This window comes from Stegodyphus dumicola, chromosome 8 (genome assembly GCF_044657685.1).
Source record: "Stegodyphus dumicola isolate Sdum_Otavi_A_Nest chromosome 8, ASM4465768v1".
Taxonomy (NCBI): domain Eukaryota; kingdom Metazoa; phylum Arthropoda; class Arachnida; order Araneae; family Eresidae; genus Stegodyphus; species Stegodyphus dumicola.
This window is the reverse complement of record NC_140775.1, coordinates 124,759,736-124,773,666: the sequence shown is the minus strand read 5'-3', so window position 1 is coordinate 124,773,666 and position 13,931 is coordinate 124,759,736. Positions and strand designations below refer to the sequence as shown.

Sequence of the window (13,931 nt, the reverse complement as noted above, 5' to 3'; positions counted from 1 at the left end):
GCCGACTAAAACTAAAATTTCATTTGTACGATTTACCACCTTTACTAAGCTTTGAGATTAATTCTCTTTTGGAAACACTCGTTTCTTTACCATTACGATCTATATTAAAATTTTACATTTCGTATCATATTTGAAGTTTACACCAAGTCATTTTATGTGATCCGCAAGATAAATGACGTCAGTTATCAACGAAAAACTGATTAAAACAATTTGAAAATGCTACCAAAATTTTGAATTATTTTGAATGTACGAATACTTTTTAAGCGCGAATAAATCGCCAATTTTTAATTTCCCGTATATTTGGAAGCTAATTCAATATCTTTCCAGTATTATTTTTTGAATTCGTATTTGGGAAACGTTTTTTTATTAGTTATTGCCTTTTGAAGAAATTTCGATAGAATTAGCAGGTCGAAGAAAAGTTTCTTTCGCGAAATGAATTTGTATGAATAATTTCTACACTCACTGCATCTCTTCCTTGGCATGCTTTGCCGCAACTGATTAAACAATGAAACAGACAAGAAATGCCAAAAATATAAGTCAAATATGTTCGAGAAGCTTATGATGAATTCTTCGGTGAAATAAAAAGCGGGTTCAAACTCTGATGTAATACTATATGAACGGATAATTTATATAGCGATGGTGCAGAACTAGAATTAGTCAATCATATGTGCAATGAATTTTATCTATGGGGTTGTGACTAAAAAAGGATCAGCCAATCAAAAGGAGGGACAAAGAAATTATTTCTGGGTATCTTCCTTTAAGCAGCAACTCTCTTTCCGCCCACAGACCCATAATGCATATCAGCGAGTTCAGCTTCGTATAGCGATGAATACTGCACGAAATTCGTACTGAAAGTCAAGATTTATGCCAACAGAATGCGTTCTGCCTATCACTCAACAATGTCCTGTGCTACCCCAAAGCGCCATTTGTGCACACACAGTTCATTACAAAATTTGATTACTTCAGTTCCTTCCACTTAACTTTAAATTTTTAACATATATTTTTGAATCAGCCTGTATTTTAAATAAGTTATATAAGGGAATATCAGATAAGATAATGCATACTATATTATTACGAAGAAATGTATTTTGAATATTCCAGAATCAATACTTGATTATTTATGGAAATAATGTTATTCCAGAAACAATGTTTGATTAAATTTTGTTGTTGAATTTTGACATGAATACACGCCCAACGCGTAATCGGGAGGTCCGAAGTTCGAACCCTGGCGAGGACATTGCGCATTTTACACGTCTTGTGATCACGCATTGATTCACGCATCCATATAACCTAATGATTCTACAAAATTACATCGCCATTGTTTGCATTATTAAATTTGCTATGATTTCGATTTAAATTTGTCTGCGATTTCGGCAATGGTCGCTTCACCTTAAGTAAACGCTACCATTATCATTGTTGAGTTAGCTGAGAATTGTCACTGATATGCATGTTTTTTCCACATTTGGGTGTTTTCTTCAACAAAACTGTGCAAGCGAAAAACAACCCTCTATATCAATTTCATAATAAGTTTCCAGTGTATAATCTCGCATAAAAAGTTTTTAGTATTTGAGATATATAGTTTTCAATAATTTTTGCTGATTTTTGATAACTGATCGGGGGCACCTAGGACTAAAAAGCGGAAATCGCATTTTTCAGCAGTGGCTTTGATGCAGTCCTTGAAAGGAATTTTCAGAAATGACACATCATATTTACTTCTATTCCTTTATCCAAAATTGATGTGCAATTCGCGGTCCAACTTACTTGCTTTCAGTTTTTGATTTGTATATGAACAATACAGTTATCCATTACAACAGCAACGCTTTGCTTTTGATTTTGAAAATTTTGATCTAAATCTTTTAGGTTCACAGTGGATGAGTAGTAAGATCCTGACATTTTAGCACTATTGAACATTTTAGCACTATTTTAAGACATTTTTAGCACTATATTGTTTTGCCGTAATCCAATTCTTCGATTCCTTTTAGTCAAAATGCGAAAACATCCAAGTTTTAGAGCTAATTTTGTATGTAACTAAAAGGCATTCTACAGTAGCGTTTTTAAAACACCTTGGTGTTAAATATTTGGCCTATTCTATGAGCGTTTACATGAGTCTTCAGTTCATCGGTAACAATCATCTTTACATCTAACTTCACAACTATTCAGTTTTTGATTTCTTCCCACTGTAGCATTTTTAGGAAGGGAATGATGTTTTTTAATAGAAAATGAAAAGGTAAAGAGAAAAGGTTAGATGTATTTTCTTCCTCCTTCCCACCATGCCTTAGGGGTGTAACGGTAGCACACTCGGTGCGTATACGAGAGGTCCAGGTTCGACTCCCGGCGAGGTCAGTGCACATTTTTCTCATCATCCTGCTTCCAAAAACCCTAATGACTCTACAGAGGCGCCCGGACTAAAAGATGGTAGGCGATAATTCATCACCGCCAGGATTTGGTGACTGAGTCCTCTAAACCCTAGTCACCCTCTAAAAGGGTGAGCATATAAAGTATTTTCTCCTTTCTTTACGCATGCTTTCGTGGTGTAATTGGAAACATACCCGACGCCTATTTGAGAGGTCTATGCTTCGAGTCCCATCAAGGGTACTACACATTTTGCACGTCTCCTGCTTCAAAAAACTCTAATGACTCCGAACTAAAAGGCAGTGGTCGATAATTCGTCACCGCCAGGATTTAGCAATTGGGTCTCCTAACCCGAGTCGGCCTTTAAAAGGGGGAGTACATGAGGTATTTTTCTTCCTTTTCCCAGCATGCCTTCGAGGTGTAACGGTAGCACGCTCCCTTCGTATTCTAAAGGTCCAAGTTCAAGTCCCAGCGAGGACATCGGCCCCCCCCCCATTTTTCTCATCATCCTGCTTCAAATGATAATGTCTCTGCAAAATAAAGATTTTTTAAAAATAGTTTGTGCAGAAAATTGCAAGATTCTTATAAATCATCTTCCGACTTAGCTTCTTCATCAGAAAATAATAAAAATCCAAACATTTCCTGTTTTGCTTAACAAATTTTCAGAGCAGAGATTTTACACTCATTTGCATGTGAGTAGCGGTGCAGATGTCACTATCAGAACTTTTAGAGCTTAGAACTTAAGTTCAAATCAGTAATATTTACATTTAATGTTACGTTAATTAAATATTCATCAAAATGAGTCTAAATAACACGTTTAGAAATTACAAGAAGCGAAAAGACATCGGAAAAATAAAAGAGAACTGGAAGTTCTGTTTAAATTGTTTAATGTATATATTAATTAGAAAGCAAGTTAAAGAAAATGACATGGGGTAGTCAAAAATCCTAATATCTGAAAATGAGATATTCACATCACATAATCCACGCACGTAATCATGCTACCCCATAAAAACGTTATCCACGTGATTTGCGGCGAAATTGCAAAGTAATTGGATTATTGAACTGGGCAATTTGGATTATGGCAAAGGCATATGAGGGCTATCTGCTTAAGGGCAATGGTGTCTTCGCAAAGGATATTTGAAGGAAATTAGTTGTTATTCACCATTTATGGTACATCTGTATCTGAGCCATTAAAGAAGCACATTTTAAACTTCTTTGAAGTCCGACATCTGAAACCTTTTATTTCTTCATTTTTCCTTTCTTTTATCTCTATCTGTTTTCTTTAAGTAATTTTTGAGTGAGTCTTTTGATTTTAAATATTATTAAAGATTATTGAGATACTCCGCGTTCTGGGAGATGCTGCTTTGGTCATTTCTTACTTTTCGCATTCCTCAGTTAATTTAATTTTTCCACATAATATCCACGAACATAGTTTTATCTCCATTTTTGGGAAGAAATGAATTTATTCGCTGCATCCGCTCCATTAAGATGGACTAGAAAGAACTGCTGCTCTAGATTTTGGGACTATTTTTTTAGAACCGAAGAAGAAATAAGATTGTTTATTGGTTGGATCTTATACCAATGACATGGAATCATTTTAGCAAACTGTACCATATAATAAAGACAGAAAAAAAATTCCATTCTCGTCATTCACCTTTCATTCTCGTCATTCAGCAAATGATATTTCCATAGAAATTTCATCGGTTTGATTCGACTTTTCCTCCATCTTTTTGTAAAATTTACAGATTTCTAATAAATTAAACAGTTAGCTCAGAATTTAAGCATTGATGTTTGCAGCAATTTATTATTTTCACTTGCCGAGACAAAAACATATAACTGTAGATATTTTAAATGTTATAAGATACGAACTATTTACTACTAAGTATAACATAACAACATTTCATAAAAGCAGCAATGTAATGCAACGAACAAATAAAATAGTAACAGTAAATAAATAAAATAATCCTATAAGCAGGGCTTGATTTCTACGATTAGAAGTGTAGGAGCCCCATGGAAGACCGTCAGCAAAGAAGAACAAGTGTAAATAAATAAATAAAATGACTATTAAACTCATTAATAATTTTAAAATTAAATAGTTAATTACTATCAAATTACTTAATAGCTATTTAATTAATGTTTATAAATTGTTATTTAATAAATAATTATTATATAATTAATTATAATTTAATTGATAGTTATTAGATAATTAATTATTATTTATTGAAATAATTAAAGATTGAAGTAATTAAATAATTAAAATTAAATAAAATGTAAAGAGATAAATTGAAATTTAATAAGCGATTTTTAATATAATTTTATTGCTAAAATAAAATTTTCGAGATAAAATTTCTACTGAAATTGTTATTCAATTACATAAAAGAAGTGCCGCAGCCTTCTTATTCAGGGCTCCGGTGCGTTAAATTGTGGTTAATTTTATAAAAAGAAGTACCGGAGCTCATCTTATTTAGGGCTCCGGTGCGCTCCGGCTAAAATTGTAATTTACCTTAAAAATTGAGGAGTACTGGAGCCGGGTTCCGGTGGGCTCTGGCGCAATTTAAGCACTGCCTATAAGCAAACTGGAAAATACTGAAAATTATAATATTATTTCTATGAAACTGGTTTATATTTTAGGATGAATAATTAAAAAATAGCAGTAAAAATAGCTAAACAATTATTATCATTATTACACAGAAAGCTTAATCACGAAATATAAATACAATTCAAAATATAAATAGCGAGAAATAAACTAATTAATTAATTTCAGTAGTTTCAGTAAAATTAGAAAGATATATCTGTCTTGGGAGGAATGCTTTCGTGCGTAACATTTTAAGGAAACTATCGCACATTTATGTTACACTTGGCTTAAGGGCAGTGCATTCGCCAGAAAGCAAACCGAGGGTTAAACTGCTGATATTTAGTTGTCTTATCGATTGGCCACTAGTCTCTGCTAATGAGTCAGGAGTTTTTTTTATTAAATTTTAACAATATACTTAAGTCTTTTCAATTTAGAGTACATTCTATAAAACTTTTCCTTTTTCTTTCTATACAAATGATGTGAATAAAAATTTACATTATTACATATTTATTTGTAAATTTAACTAATCTAAATTAGTCAGTTTTAAAATATTTAATATTAGTTCATTAACTATCTAGTGTTTAGCTATTAACTCAATATTTTCCATTCTAATTTAAACAATGTGTGTAATGCTGTCATATTTTACAACATATTTTGCTGAGTTTTAAAATACGTTATCAGCAAAAAAGTTTCTTCTATGATAAACAACTACTACGTCTGTGCAAAGACGAAAACATGCCATACGCAAAAAAGGGTGCAATAAATTAAACCCTTCATATGTATCCTTATTTCTTTCACTTTTATAGTCGTTTAATTTTAAAAATAAATTTAATTTTTTTACAGATGTACCATAAATGACTCGCGCAGATTCTGTTAGACTTATTATCATGAATTTACTATTTCCCAGCAATTTCAGTATTTGAGTAAACTGATTTTGTGTAATGTTTTGAAGCTGCATCTGCATAGCATAAATATATACAAGATACCCCAAATGAAAGTGAAATCAGAATTGAAAAATAAAGACGCCCTTTTGATACAGTTAGGCGTAATCTGTTACTATTTATTTGTAGTAATGTAGCACGTGCTACAATGCAGCGTGCTACCTGCGTATTCATTATGCATGTAATGGATATGCATATTTAAACATTTTTTATACTGAACTTCTATTTAGGTATACTTTTATTTGATACCACCTGTGTAATTCATATGAAGCAATAGTAAAATAATGACATCACCATTAACGTAAAAGATTTTAAACATTTGCACTCGAGAAGTGATTTTTACTTGATTTGATGCGGCAACTCGAGAGGTGAATCTCGATCACCACTCGGTTTGACGTGACAATTCGAGAGGTAAGGATGTTTATTTAGATTTGGTTTGGGCAATATTGCTTCATAAATGTATTCAGAAATGGATGCGTATAAAACAACTGCTAATATTTAATCTTAAATGCATCTTTCAGATTTATTTTTATATATGCGTCTTCAATGTTAGTTCGAACTGGCAACATGAATATAATTTTTAGAGTTACACGGGGCTTATTGGAATACGATAAAGGATACAGTTCAAGTGAAGACGAGCTCGATTTTTTTCATGAAGAACGGAATTATGGCTTTGCATAGACTATTTGATGATCGAGTAGAGGAAAGCAGTGATGAAGATAGCGATAAAGTAAGAGGCGTAAGAAGGCAAAAAGTTGGGGTAATAGATAGTGAATGTGAAAGCGATATTGATTTCGAAGAACAGACAGAAAATTCAGAATGTATAACGGGTACAGAATCAGAATGAATATCGCAGAACATACTTTTTGTATCCGACGAAAGAGCCGTAGGATCGAGCTGTAGAATATCTTCAGATATGAAAGAACCATTATATTTCTGTGAAATCATTTTAAATTAGCTGTAAGAAATTCACCACATGTGCGAGAAATAATCTTGAGTTGTCTGTGCACCCGAGCGAGAAACGGCCTAGAGTGCAAAAGCTAATTACTAAAGAGTTACTTTAATAAAAGACTTTTTAAATAAATAGATATTTTTTTAATTATCATATACAAAGCAATTTATAACCACCCTCTTACAAAAACACTGTATCGTTCGTATCAAGCTCTCAGCTGTCAGTACAATGAAAAATGTAATATCGTGTTAACGTACATATCGTCGTATTTTATTTATAATAAAATTTCGATTTTGAATTAGTAATCTAACGTTAAAATCTAAATGCTAAAAAAAATTAAAAGTCTCAACGCCATCAGAGCGTTTTCTAGCAGAGGAGGTATGAATTATCGCAAATGTATCCAATATTGAACACGGTTTTTGTTTCCTTGTAATGAAGTAAAGAAAGTGTTGTAATCACGAAATATTTCGGGTATCATATCCATTTTGACTGTTTCGGAACCCATTTGGAAGATTCTTTTGCGAGATGTCTGCACGTATGGACAGAGTAAAGAATAGTCTTTTCCAGAACAGATTATGCAACGTGTTTAAAGCGGATAGGGATTTTTTCGTGACATCTGTACGTACGTATGTACATAACTCAAAGACTATTAGCCGTAGAACGTTGAAATTTTGTATATGGGACTGCTACAATATCAAGTTCTGCACCTGCGTTTTTTTTACTCCAATCAGAACTAAGCGCTTATATATATATATATTGCTTCATAAATGTAAATATATACGCGTATATATATATATACTCGGCCTTTATTTTCACAATCGTTGGCTATTGTCATACACTTCCAATTACAGAAGAGTTTTAAATGGAGACATATATTCATTCTTTTCGTAATGCGAATTTAACAAAAAATTTAACTTTTGACAAATGACAAAAACATAACTTTTAATGCGATCTAACAGTTACTAATATTTGGGAAGTTTTATATGCATTATGAAAAATAAAATTATAAGAAGTTTGACTCCCATAGGAAGAAAATTGACCGCGATATTAAATTTCAAAATTTACAGCTTTTGATGTCATTTTCAACTTGCCTTCGGAGATCGGTTAATTAAGATAAAAGATTCGAAGAAATAAGTTTGAATGAAGTGCAACAACAAAATATGTATAGTTTAATAGACCGTACAAGGAGGTCATGTGGTATCCACATCAGACATTTTTTCATTGGATTCACTACTCGGTGCAGCTTTCTGGAACATTAAATAACTATAGCTAAGACACAATGAATGTTTTCTTCACTGTATCTGAGCTCTAAAAGGGGTTAGCACAATTGTACTTTCGAAAGCCGGCCAAATTTCTGGCAAAATACATGAGGAATAAATTTTCTTCCTTTTAATTTGACAACTAAGAGATAGAGCTGATTACTATAGAAGCTTCAAATGGAATTTGGAAAAAACTTTCATTTTCAATTGACAGATACTAACTGTTTCGATGGGTTTCTAAAGTAGGTGAAACATTCTGGATTAAAAAAAGAGCCTTTTTCGGAGAACGAATAAGTTTGTTTATACCGCGCGTCTGAACGCAAACTAATAACTGTGGACAATATACATCATAAACGACTTACTAACGAGTATAAATTGTATAGAAATGAAACAGCAGTCGGTCGGAGCAAAAAAAGAAACTCTGAAAGCGTTTCAGATTTTATATTACGCTCGAAAGGGCGTTTTTTTAACGTTTTTGTGCGCTTCCTTTATTTATTAAATATCATGCTCTTCACACTTAAAACACAAAAAATTGATTTGATCAGCAATATCACAAAATATTTAAAAACAACAAAACAGCGTACTTTTAGAATTTCGGATACACAGTCTCACGCACTGGAGATTGAAATGTTTTTTTTTTCGTACAGTGTTACCATTGCTCGTCTTGAAATCGTTGAGTTTGTTAACCAAAAATTCGTTAAAGTTTTACAAAATTTGAAATAGGTAATAAAACAAATTCTAAATTCAAAATTCGGACTTCCAAATGCTAATGTTCGGTTGGGGGACTACATTATTCAAAATTTGATAGCTCTAGGTACCGTTGGTTTTTCACAATGCGAGAAATATTCATGCAGATTCTTCATTATTTAGTTTCTATAAATAGACTACATGGGGATAATATTTGGTACCAGCAGTTTGAAAAATGAATCAAGGTAGAAAGTGAAACGACGCAAATGTCGTTTTGAGATTAATAGCCCTTCGGATTTAACGCCCCTTCGGGTTAAAAATCTGACCTAGTAAATGTAATGACCTAATATTTAGCTGACCTACTTAATGAAGTATGACTGCAACTGTTTCTGAAACTAGCTTCATTCAGGAAAATGTTAAAAATTAACGGGCTTTTAATTTAAATCATATGTATAATTCCCATATTTTTACTCATAAATTCAATGTATGAAAAGGTTTAGCTAAATAAAAAAAAATTAATAAAAGTTTATGTTTGTCATTTCATATAGAACACGTATGGGAATATCAATTTATATTTAATTGAATGTTAAGAGCACAAAAATCAAATTTAAATTCTTCAAAAACATACCGATTTAACTTTTGTGAATCACTTTAGCATTTTTAATTTTTCTTTTAATGTCTAAAACAAACACTGAATTACTGACAGATGATAACTGATTGAACGGATTTTTAAACCAACGGCAATGCACCTGCAATCCAGGGAAAAATTTTGGACAAAAGATGAACCTGTTTTTAATTATTTTATATTAAGTTACAAAAACTTAATTAAAATATTTATGTGAATAATTTTAATTTATTAACAGATGTTAAGGATATTTTCTAAGACGCCAAACGATTTTCTCTAGAAAGCTATATGAGTCAACTTAATATTTCCACTGAGAAAATGTACTTCCGTCATTATCTCCTTAACTCATTTCGACTGCTGTTATTTTTCTTCGATCAATTTTCAATCACTTTCGAAATCAAATGATGCACATCTTGAAATTTTTTTATTGATAATACTTATTTTGGAAATAAGAATCTTGTCATAAAAGATAAGAACTCATCTAATTTAATAGCAACGTTGGTGAATATATCCTTCTGCAGAAAACAATTTGGCGCGTGTTGCCTTACAACGAAAAAGATCTGAAATTAATTTACAAAACGTTATTATTTTTAAAAAACTATTAAGAACACATGTTAATAAGAACTTAGATTTTCGTTTATATGAAAAAGAATGCAAGTTCACTAGTAAACCTTTGTTTTAAAATATATGATCGTGCACAGAATTAAAGCACAATATTCGGAACACATAGAACCGTAAATTCATTCTAGAAACTGAATGAAAACTCAGAAGTAATGCGAATTTTTAAGGAGTAATTATATTTTGGTAATAATAATACAAACAAGGTAAAATACTTAGCTAAAGGACTCCCCCCTTCCTATGATTCTGCGCATTAAACGTATGAAAATTAGTGGATGACTCTAGACACTAGGAAAAATGAATTCCGATTTACTACTCACCTTTCCATCCCCCAAGAATGCATTTGTCGGCAGATAATGCGCATGCGCTACTCGCTTCGTAGTAAAATGCTATTTTCAGCGTCATTTGGGATCTGAAAGATCTCCGCGGTAGTTCGTGAGTTTCTGTTGGTGATTATTACTTTGTCTTTTTCATTCCAGTGTGCAGAAACTCCTTGCTTACTTTCGCTTTATAATTATCTGATATCTGTGTGATGAATTAAGAAATAGCTGGAATACATTTTGAAGAAATTTGGTTTCAGTCTTCCTCTTATAGTGCCTTCAACGAAAATGCTTTGGTGGTGTAATACGTGATATGTTTAGAATTTTTGTTTAATTTGTTTGCTATAGTGTGTAGTATTGTTTAAGAAACCACGCTCAGTTTGTTTAATGTCATTAAATAAGCAGCATTTCATACGTCCAGGAAAAGTGTGCTGTGTGCAGTAAGTGTTAAACATTTGTCTGTAACATAACAGAGATTTAATTTTAAATAATATCGGGTTAATGCAGTTAAGAAAAGATATTTGCTCCAACTCCTTTGTTTAGAAAGGAATGAAACACTGATTCTTAATTCAGAAAGTATCTAAGATAACTGAGCTGTTGTGCGTTCTAAAGCGAACTATTATTCAGCATTTGGATCACACTTCATCGAATTTATACAACAAACTGAATTCATTTGACTTTCTTGATACCTTTACATCGTTATACTTTAAATCAGCTGATAAATAATATTTTCATTCATCAGAGCACAGCGATAGTTCCAAGAATGAATCATTCATCGATCTTTCATTCAGAACCTCTTTCGCGCCAAGAGCTGATGCTTAGTGTAATGGATTACATCGTGATAGGGGCTATGCTTCTTTTCTCCTCCGGAATTGGCGTTTATTTTCGATTTTCTGGCGGGAAACAGCGCACAACACATGAATTTCTGTTGGCTGGAAGAAATATGTCTGTGCTGCCGGTAGCATTTTCGGTGATGGCTAGTGGAAAATCGGCCATCACATACTTAGGTGTACCAGCAGATATGTACGTTTACGGAACGTATTTTGTTTTTACAAACTTGGGAACCACAGCTGGAGCATTAGTAGCAGGATTCCTTTTCATACCAGTATATTTTCGAACAGGTGCAAGCACTACATATGAGGTAAGTATATTGTATTTTCTTTTTTCTAATCCAAAGAGCGAGTTATCGAATTAAAAGCTGACAATTAAAAGTATTAAGAAGTTATGGAAAAGTTAAATTGAACGCAGTAACCTTTGTACTTTATATTGTTTAATAACCTTTATATTGTTTAATTTAAAGGAGATTTAAAATAAGAGAGGAATTGTGCTTATTATTAGCTCTAAATAATGGCAATGAATTCGAAGATTACCTACCTAAGGAGAAGTATGCTTCCGTTAGGAGTTTTAGAAACCTGGTTTATATTCACATTGCTTTGAGAAAAACCACAAGAACTACCATGCAGCAAGCCCATTTAATGGGATACAAGCCTGGGTCAAACTACCAGTATTCAGCAGCTTTACCTGTAGGCCATTCTGCTCAACGACGTTAAGGTTAAATGCCGGTGATTAAAAATTTTAGTTTTGCATATTGCATAATACTAGAATAATATACGAAACATATCCAGAATACATTATCTAAGAGAATCTGAAATATTTGCCCCAAATTTTACTCTAAAAATGTGGAAATTTCTTTATCATACAAGAGACATATAAGTAATTTATTACTAACACAAATACTGTAGAATTTCTGTTGTGAAGAAAACATGATATTTTTGGCAGCCAGCCCATTCCATAAGTGAGAATCGATTCCAAGATTCAACTAATTACCGCTAAACTTTGGCCACCCACAACTCCAGATATCCGAAACTCTAACTACCTGGATCACTTCATCTAAATAAACATATTGTTAATTTCGCTTAATTTTTCGTTGACTTATATAATGTAAAAGGATAAGCAATGCATTGTTTTAAAGAAATGTGTAGATCGATCTATACTATTAGGCAAGTATTGCGTTAAACAAATATTACAGAGATATATAATATACATATAATTTTATTACTCTATCACAATCAAAACAGTTTGGTTTAATTTTAGTTCAACAGAAATGTATAGAGGCAATATGAATGATTCATTTGTTTTAAAACCCCGTAATTTCTAAGATTTATTTCATTTACTGCGTGATTAATGAATCGGTAATGCAGACAAAAATCTGACTTGTATAAGACACCCTGATGTAAATTTGCCAGGCTTTCATGAAGACTGCTTCTTTGAATTTAGAAAGTGATCTTCAAAAGGGAGTGCGCAAATTTATTTCGGGGCAACCTTATGAAGATTTCTTATCTTTTCGAATAGCAGCTAACCTGCATAAGTTTGTGGGCACCTTTATGTCGAAACAGAGTTATGTCATCCTTTTGAATGACCTAACCGCGTTAAAGTATATTAACTCGACATTTGAGAAAGCATATTCTTTTCGTACTGAAAGTTCAAACTAATGTTAACATTAAAGTCAGATGACTGATTTTATCTTGAAATATTACAAGATAATTAATTATCAGAGCTTAAATTCAACTGCAATCAAGTTTTGTGACATAACTGAATCATAATATTAGCAGATTATTGCTACGTTATGAATGCAACATTCTTTGTATAGCAGTTAATAATACTGGTAGTTAATAACACTGAGCTATTCCCTGTATGCCTAATTTTCTATTGGAAAAGCGAACAAAATACGTGATAAATCAGCACTCGGGAAAGAATCTCTTCATGACATACAATTCTTTTAAGAAGAGTAATATTTATGGGATGCGCCTAGCCAGTGAAGAAACCTTTAAACTCATTTTCCATTTGTTTTATTATTTAGCTTTTCTAAACTCATTATTTTAATTTATTACTTATCTATCATTAGTTTATTTTATTATTTCTTTATTTATTTTCATTTTATTTAATATTAATTACTCTATTATTTTACTCATTGATTTATTTTATTTTTGTATACTTTTGCTAACTGCTTTCCATAGGGCTTTAGCATTTCTAATTTTAGAAACAAAGCTCGGCAGCACATCTGCCGGAGCTCACCAGCGTTCGAGCGGTAAAGTCGCTGAACACTGGTAGATCGATCTGAGTTCAATTCTAGGCAAACGAGCTGGCTAGATGCGTGGTTTCTTGGTTTTCTTTCACGTGGTTACCAGCCCATTCTCCTTAGAAAATGCTCTCGAAAGCATCCATTCCTTTAGGTAGCTAGCTGTCGAGTTTGCCGTAATCAAATAAACCAGGGCAAACTAATATGCAACTGCACAACTAAACTAAAATTTACCAGTTTTGCTATTTTGAATGAAGGCTTCTTAGTCTGTTTACTGTATTAAGTTGAGCAATATATTTTTGGCAGCTGCCTCATGTTATATTGAAATTTTTAGATTTTGTTTTAGTTAAGTTCTTAATACGTATTTTCTTCATATTTATAAACAGAATCGCGATTATCTGACACACCACGATCACGTGACTTTAATACAAGTACTTTAATAATAATACCGCACTGCTGAATTAATTTAAGGTCTAATGTCTTGTAGCTGCTAGAAGTAGTTGCAAATATGAAGAGAAGCATA

General features: G+C 32.3%; 1 protein-coding gene across 2 annotated transcripts in view; it reads left to right on the top strand.

Moving 5' to 3' along the window:
- The first annotated feature begins 10,401 nt into the window (after positions 1-10,401).
- LOC118194405 (putative sodium-dependent multivitamin transporter) overlaps positions 10,402-13,931 on the top strand; it is a 75,768-nt gene continuing 72,238 nt past the window's right edge. For both annotated transcript variants that reach the window (XM_035365565.2, XM_035365563.2), the window contains exon 1: positions 10,402-11,470. In XM_035365565.2, coding sequence (XP_035221456.1) covers positions 11,093-11,470 — 378 coding nt within the window. In that variant the 5' untranslated portion in view covers positions 10,402-11,092. The remainder of the gene's footprint in view (positions 11,471-13,931) is intronic.